The sequence below is a fragment of the Xyrauchen texanus genome, chromosome 43, assembly GCF_025860055.1.
Source record: "Xyrauchen texanus isolate HMW12.3.18 chromosome 43, RBS_HiC_50CHRs, whole genome shotgun sequence".
Lineage (NCBI taxonomy): Eukaryota > Metazoa > Chordata > Actinopteri > Cypriniformes > Catostomidae > Xyrauchen > Xyrauchen texanus.
Genome location: NC_068318.1, coordinates 25,071,037 through 25,079,331, shown reverse-complemented (window position 1 = coordinate 25,079,331; position 8,295 = coordinate 25,071,037). Strand labels below are relative to the sequence as shown.

At 38.8% G+C, this 8,295-nt stretch overlaps 1 protein-coding gene across 1 annotated transcript in view; it reads left to right on the top strand.

The window, feature by feature from the left end:
- Positions 1-3,706: 3,706 nt before the first annotated feature.
- Positions 3,707-8,295, top strand: part of LOC127635835 (ubiquitin-like protein 3) — a 30,968-nt gene continuing 26,379 nt past the window's right edge. Inside the window, exon 1 of the mRNA XM_052116077.1 lies at positions 3,707-4,330. Within this exon, the coding sequence (XP_051972037.1) occupies positions 4,304-4,330 (27 nt within the window). The 5' untranslated portion in view covers positions 3,707-4,303. The remainder of the gene's footprint in view (positions 4,331-8,295) is intronic.

The window sequence follows — 8,295 nt, the reverse complement described above, 5'->3', positions numbered from 1 at the left end:
TTCAGAAATAAAAACAGTAATCCCATGTGTCTCCTCTTGAGTTTCAGAAGAGAAACAAAGTCTAAACGGGGTCTAAAACGTTTTGTGATCTGATCACAAAAAACACATACCAATGTGGTCAAAACCCATGTGACCACATCGCATTTGAGGTGTAAATGGTAATCCTTCCTGAATGCATTCTGGCAGCAGTGAAGCGGCACCCCTCACCTGTCAATCAACCGCTGCGCTAAAACAAGAGTTTAAACTTTGCCGGTTATGAGCAGTTTAAAAGGATATAAGGGAAAAAAGGCAGAATTTTTATTTTATTTAAAAAGGCAGATACCTACACAGGCACAAGAACGTCACAAATCTTCTTCAGTGTGTTTGATATCAACCTGCAGGGACACCTATGAGAAGGACAAACATCTGCAGCTCAGGTTAATCCAGGTATTCCACTAAAACAACGGATAATTCTGCTCCAAATGTTGCGTTTGTCCGTTGTTTTTTCGTGCTTTCCTTGTCTTTTGCGCTTTAATCTCATGCAGTAACACACTGACATAGTGATTGATGTATGTTGTCATGAACTAGTAACCCTCCCCTCCAGTAGACACATTTATGTGATCAGGTGTAAACAGTGATCGGATCTTACAATTTTATCCAAAGCGATTTACAGTGCACTTATTACAGGGACAATCCCGCTGGAGCAACCTGGAGTTAAGTGATTGCTCAAGGACACAATGGCGGTGGCTGTGGGGCTCGAACTAGCGACCTTCTGATTAACAGATATGTGCTTTAGCCCACTACACCACCACAACGAATCTTAATACCAGGTGTAAATGGGGTCAAACTGTGCTCAGATTAGAAAAGATACCAAAGTTTGCAATCAAAATTGAGAATTTCATTATGAATTTAAACATTTCTAATCAAATTCTTCCAAGGCCAAATAATCTGAGCTATGGCATCCACATTTAACAACTCAACTGAGACAAAGCTGCAAGCATAAAACTTCATTACTGTAAGTCTCATGAACTTTGAAAAACTTCCTCTGAGCAATGATATTTCCCTTGGGGTTAGACTATGTCTATCTCAGATGGCATTCTCTGTTTACAAATTCTAATAAGACTGTGTTGGGCTAACCTTGACCAAGAGTGCTACTCCAGCGAATTCACACTTTCTAAAGGCCATAACACAATATAGTGACTAGATGAAATACAAAACAACAATCACCAGAAGGACCAAGTTGTCTGCCGATAATTATTTCAGTAGTACAGAGTTCTTTTCACTATAATGAAGAATGCATGTAAATCTACAAGTAGGTAGTTTGCGCTATTCTCTTTTCTGAATTTCCAGGCTATAGGAATGACATTGTTTATCAAAGCCAGTCATATGTAAACCGCCCCGTCTGCAGGTCCCACAGCACTAAACTGCCACTCAGTGTGTCTGTACTTATTCTGGAAGTAATCCCACTTTAGCTCTACCTATATGCCCTCCTGTCTGCCAGAAAACAGAGACTTCCCCAATGTCATTCAATCCCAGGACATTGATACATATAATCTGCAGTAATTGATTTTTCTGTGATTGTATTAAAAGGTGTGTACATTAAGCCTTCTCTTCCCAGCTTTCTTAAACCCTTGTCCAAATGTACTGAATGACTTCTATGTAAACACACTATTATGTATATTAAAGGTCACAATCAAACAAAGGAAGTAGTTACATGTGTTTTTCTGAATGTCAACATAATCACAAACAGATAAAGATCTCCATTGAAGTTAGTGTCTTATTTATACAGTGGTTTTTGTACTAAGATAATATTATTTACTACATACCCTAATCCTCACAGAAACCTGTTGACATGACTAAATATGAAGCGAAACATAAATTGGCTCATTTGTGACCATTTCTAATAGCAAGGACAACTTCAGATGTCCTCACATGTCAGGTTTTGACATTAGATTAATGTTATACTATTTCAGAGGACATTTTCACACACACACACACACACACACACACACACACACACACACACACACACACACACACACACACACACACACACACACACACACACACTCCGTGTGTATTCTCATTTATTCACCAGTTGAGTGGTTCTGCTGTCATTTGTGGCTGTAATTTGTTTAGAAAGTGACGACTGAAGACTGAGAAGAAAAGCTTTTTTGGAGGCAGCACAGAAGAATCAGAGACAGATTAAGGAGTTAATCCTCTTGAGGATCTGTGGGCCTGACACCCATGTCAGAATGAATTCCTCTCAACACTGTACAAGACAATGGAGTCAACATTACAGATATAAACCTCATGCTCCAAGACAGGCGACAATCGGGGACACAAAAGGGCATGCAAACTCACAGAGCTCAAGTCATATACTCACTCTGGGCCATTTTATTCATGAAATAGCTAAAAGCATATTCAAGTGCCCCCACTGAATTACATTAGGGGTCAGTGGTGTGATGGTGATTTTTATTGTGTCTAGACCTATTAAATTATCACAAATGTATGTAAAATAATAATAATAATAATTCACACAAAAAACAAGTTGAATGCACCCCTTCCACAATAAAGTAATTAGTGTCATGTGGTGTAACCATCAAGAAAAAACATAATAATTATAGGTCATGTGGTGTTACCCTAAGAAAACAACTTGATATTTATGATTAAAAATTTTTTAAATCACAAATATTTTATTTATTTTATTAATAATTTTGAAAAACAAAATTGTACTTTTTTTTTTAATTATTAAGTTGTATACACTCTCTTATTCAAGGTGCTAGGAAAGGATTTGAATACATTTTACTATGTTACATCACATGACATTTATATATACATAATTTGTGTGTGCGTGTATGTGTAGAGAATTCTACAAACTTGGCACATGTTTTAAACTAGATTTTAAAAAGATTTCAAATTCGTATCACCTCGGACCAGGGTCAGAAATTAACAGGGTCTCTGCCATAGTAATTAACCATTCAGTGATTTAAACATGTCTTAATATTGTATGCTAGGCCTAGATGTAGATTTTATCACATAAAACATAAGAAATAATTATTCAAATAGTTAATTTATGTTAATAAATTGGTTGAAATTATATATTTAACTATTTATGTTTTTTTTATAGCCTAATTAAAAAAAAAAGAAAAGAAAAAAGAAAAAGGCCAAATATTGCCCCTTAATCGAAAAAGTAAATTTCAGACACTGCGTTGTATTCTACAGCCTTCTTAGATAGATGAGTCCGGTGATGAAAACTATTTAGCATTTTTGTCTCCTACAAAATGAAAAATAACCATTACTTATGAAATTTTATCAGGGTTTTTACTAGTAACACGTCTGAAGAGACATTTAAGTATTTTAACATAAATATTATAAATTCACAGGACAATTTTTTCCTTCCATGTGCCATAGTTAGTGTTATAGTTGAGGATGTTACTATGATCTCTACAACAAAAAACACGTAATTTTCACAAGTGGTACTTAATAACAAAATCACTGAGCACATAGGCTAACCTGATCAAATTTCGCAGTATTTTGAAACGACTTTATACACATTACATAGTTGAAAAGAGATTAGGCATGAATTATTATGGATAAAGTGCCCAAATCCGTCCCACTAATTCGTTTATCATTAAAAGTATTTGTGGGCTCGCCACTCTCTATCTCCGCCTCTTCCTTTAACTGCTCTGTGGGCGGATTTATCCGCGCGCACATAGCCTACCGATCGACATCGCCTCACCAGCTCCGGTTTCCATCCGTTCAGCCATTCCCCCCCCCGTCAGCTGCCGCCATGTTTTTCTGAGGCAGGATGACAGCAGAGAGAGAGCGCAGACGAAGACGGATATAGGCTGAAAAACCCATCGAATCTACTTCTTTATTCGACCGGACAACGGTGTGTTTTTATCGCGGAGGAACTAATTTCTCAATATATTCGCGATAACGCGCGTTTTACAAAAGAAAAAAAAAATCGCTGAATTTTAGTATTATTTTGTTTTCCTATGGCGTTGGCATATTTTCCCAGTATATCTTTTTATTTCAGGATGGGAGGGGGTCCTCCTACATAAATATAAATTCCTGAAAATATTCGCTCCCTCTCTTTTTTTAAGTTTATACCATGAAAAAGCCAGACGAACCTATTCCTGCCTGCGCTTAACTACCTCTACCAGCAGCCTACAGGAATAACCAGACGAGTGCTCTTTGCATGATCAACTGCTTTACCACAAGTTATCTGCTTTCAAAACTTTGTTGTGTTAAGCAAAATAAAGGAAAAAAAAATAACTTTTCTCTCTAAAGTGAAGATCCGAAAAAGCAAATTTCAAAGATGACGGGCAATATTCCAGCTGACATGGTAAGAATGTACTCATATGCGACAAAGTGTGTAATTACATTTCACAATATGTATTTTCTCTGGAAATGGAACAGGTGTTGTAATTGACAGGGTGAGATTTATAAACGAGTAATAAAGAGATTGAGAGATCAAGCAAGCACAAGTTATGGTGTTTGTCAAAGATCAAGACAAGTCAATTGATCTCATTGTTGTATCTGCAAATAGATTAAACTAACAAAGGTGGGAATGTTTTTTCTGGTCAGTGTTATAAAATGCATCTAGGTGTACTGATAAGCTGCTGGCCATGACACTCCATTGCTCCAGCAATAACCCCATCAAAATTGAACCTCTATCAGGAAGCGCATTAGTGTAAAGATATATTATCCAATTACTTTTACAGTGCTGACTTTTGGCTGAGAATGAGGAAGTGTGATCAGTGAGACTTGACACAGTCACTGTGTCCTGTTTGCACAACTAAAACAACCTTCAAACTGCTTAGATTCGGTTCTGCCCACAAGCCATGATTAAACCATATGATCAAACCAAAACTCCAACACTGAGCCCTTCTGTCAAGGTGATGATGTCATGGTTTCTGTTTAATCCCTATTGCATGCTTCTAGAATGACATTTCAAAATGTACACTATGATGTAAGGCCAGAACATTAAAAGCTCCTGCCTAATATTGTGTTGGTCCCCCTTGTGCCGCCAAAACAGTACAAACCCACATCTCAGAATATCATTCTGAGATGCTATTCTTAAAGGGCTTTTCCACTGCAACTCGATTCTGTTCACTTTTTGGGGTTTTTCCATTGTGGATAGTACCTGGTAGTACCTCTGTCGAGGTTCCAAGTGAGCCGAGCCGATACTAAATGTGACGTCAAAAACCTGCAGATCACTGATTGGTCAGAGAGAATCATCACTACCAGCATCACTGGAGTTTCGACACGGGACCTCTAGTTTTAAAGTTAGCTACAGCGATAGCAGTATCATTTGTTCATGCGACTTTAGAATTGTAAAAAGAAATGGCTGTGCGCAAAACCACGCCGTGGTCAATAAACGATGTGCAGACGTTCCTCTTGTTAGCGACGAATGAAATGAAATGTCTTTCAGGAAGTGTCTCAGCTGTTGGCTGCACAGCTGAGACACGGCTACCACTGGACCTACCAACAGTGTAGGGAAAAGTAAAAAATGTATTAAAAGTGACTACAGAACCATCAAGGAAAAGTGGAAGTGGTTCAACCAAATGGACACTATCTTAACGGCGAGCAATGGGAGGGAGACTCAGCCATGGCTGGAGTCCACGATGGAGGATGGTAGGTTAACTCTATACTCTTGAAAGCTTCACTTTATTTAGTTGACCAGCTACTGGAAAGCTTGCTTCTAAAACAACTAGGCCAATTTAACTGTTACACTTGTGTAAAATCACCATGAAACATCTTCTTTATGCAGCACAATGAGCTAGTAGCTAACAGCTAGGCGTTTAAAATTACGTTGCGGCGCAACTATGACGATCATCCTATAATCCCACCCATGTTGAGGAGACACTAAACAGCAGTGGAAACGCAAGCTCAGAAAAGTTAAGAGAGTAGAGTTGAGTCGAGTCGAACCGTAACGTGCAGTGGAAAAGTGCCATAAGATCAGCAGGTACAGAAATACTCAAACCAGCCCATCTGGCACCAACAATCATGTCACGATCGAAATCACTGAGATTAAATTTTTCCCCCATTCTGATGGTTGATGTGAACATTAACTGAAGCTCCTGACCCATATCTGCTTGATTGTATGCACTGCTGCCAACACGATTGGCTGATTAGATAATTGCATGGATGATTGTTGGTGCCAGATAGGCTGGTTTGAGTATTTCTGTAACTGCTGATATCCTGGGATTTTCACACACAACAGTCTCTAGAATTTACTCTGAATGGTGCCAAAAACAAAAAAAATCCAGTGAGCAGCAGTTCTGCAGATGGAAATGTTTTGTTGATGAGAGAGGTCAGCAGAGACCAAAGTCTATGGTAACTCAAATAACCTCTCTTTACAATTGTGGTGAGAAGAATATCATCTCAGAATGCTATTCTGAGATGCGGTTTGGCGCTGTTTTGGCAGCACGAGGGGGACCTACCCAATATTACGCAGGTGGTTTTAATGTTGTGGCTGATTGGTGTATATTAACAATTGTATATCAATATAGTAGTGCTGCCCACCAAGTGCTATCCAGAAGGTTTGAATCGTAGTTTCATTTGAGGACATGGGCAAAGAAACTACTGTCTTCTGAGGACACAAGCAAATCTGAAACTAATATAAAAACAAATGACAACACATTCTATTGGCATTGAACTGTAACACTATGTCCCAGTCGTGTTAGATGAGCATGCTTTGGTTATGCCAAACGGCTGAGCTGGCTGTCAAACTAAAAAGATGCCAGCAATCTGACATCGCTGAGACTCACTTTAGTTTGATGTAATGTACGCCAGGGGCTGACGTGCTATGATTGGCCTCTAAGTGCATGTTCAGAATCAGAAAGAGCTTTATTGCCAAGTATGCTTCCACATACAAGGAATTTGTCTTGGTGACAGAAGCTTCCAATGCACAAAAAATACAACAACAAGACAGCGATAGATATAATAATAATAATGATAATAATAAAAACAGCAAATAGAAATACAAGTATATGTAGAAATATGCAATAAGACAAAAATATACATGTAGAATGTACAAATATAAATCTGTTAAATGTAATGTAGAAGAGGTAGGATATGTTAAATAATATAACTGACTAGGCTTTGTATTGCACATAATTTTAATTAAGTTTTAACTGTTCATGAGATGGATAGCCTGAGGGAAAAAACGGTTCTTGTCCTGGCGGTTCTGGTGCTCAGTGTTCTGTAGTGTTGGCCAGAAGGCAACAGTTCAAAAATGTACTGAGCTGGGTGAGTGGGGTCCAGAGCGCCCCTTTCCTCACTCTGGAAGTGTACAGTTCTTGAAGGGAGGGCAAGGGGCAACCAGTAATCCTCTCAGGAGTTCGAACTGTCCTTTGTAGTCTTTTGATGTCCGATTTCGTAGCTGAACCAAATCAAACAGTTATTGAAGTGCAGTGGACAGACTCATTGGCATCTTGGATGAGGCCGATGACAGTAGTGTCATCTGCAAACTTCAGGAGCTTGACAGAGGGGTCCTTGGCAGTGAAGTCATTGGTATACAGGGAGAAGAGTAGTGGGGAGAGCACACATCCCTGGGGGGAACCAGTGCTGATCGTACATGTGCTGAAAGTGAATTATCCCAGTTTCGCTAGCTGCTGCCTGTCCGTTAGAAAGCTGGTGATCCACTGACAGATGGGAACAGAGAGCTGGGTTAATTTATTCCATAGTAGAGCTGGGATGATGGTGTTGAAAGCTGTACTGAAGTCCACAAAAAGGATCCTTGCATATGTCCATGGTCTGTCCAAAAATCGAGGTTACAGTGAGTTTTTTTTTTTTTTTATAAAAAGAGGGATGAGTCAATTTTTTTTCTGTGGTAATCAACATTATGCCACAAATACAGTCTATTGAGCTTAACTTGTATTGAACGTGGACTATTCCTTTAAGATCATTCATACTAGCTTTAAAATTGAATGAATAGAGAGATATGTTTTAGGATGTAGGTTTTCTCTATTTTTGGTCTCTTGGAACAGCACGTTTAGATTTATTCTGAAATGTCCACAAGGTGAAACTTTGTATCATTGTGTGGTCTCCAGCTGGGAGGTCATTGAGTTGGGGGCAGGGTTGGCAAACAATGGGAGTGTTTGTGTGTGTATAAGTGTGTGTGTGTGGGTGCTCATTTTGTGGGTGGGCATTTTCGTGAATGGACTTTTTTTTTTGTGGAGAGCGCTCCCTAATTCAAAGAAACAAGCGATGTTGTGGAAGCCTTTCGCCCATAGGTGCTACGTCATATATTCTTTTTTAAAAGAGCTTGCTTTGATCATTTGTAAGACAGAGCCAGAGGTGTGA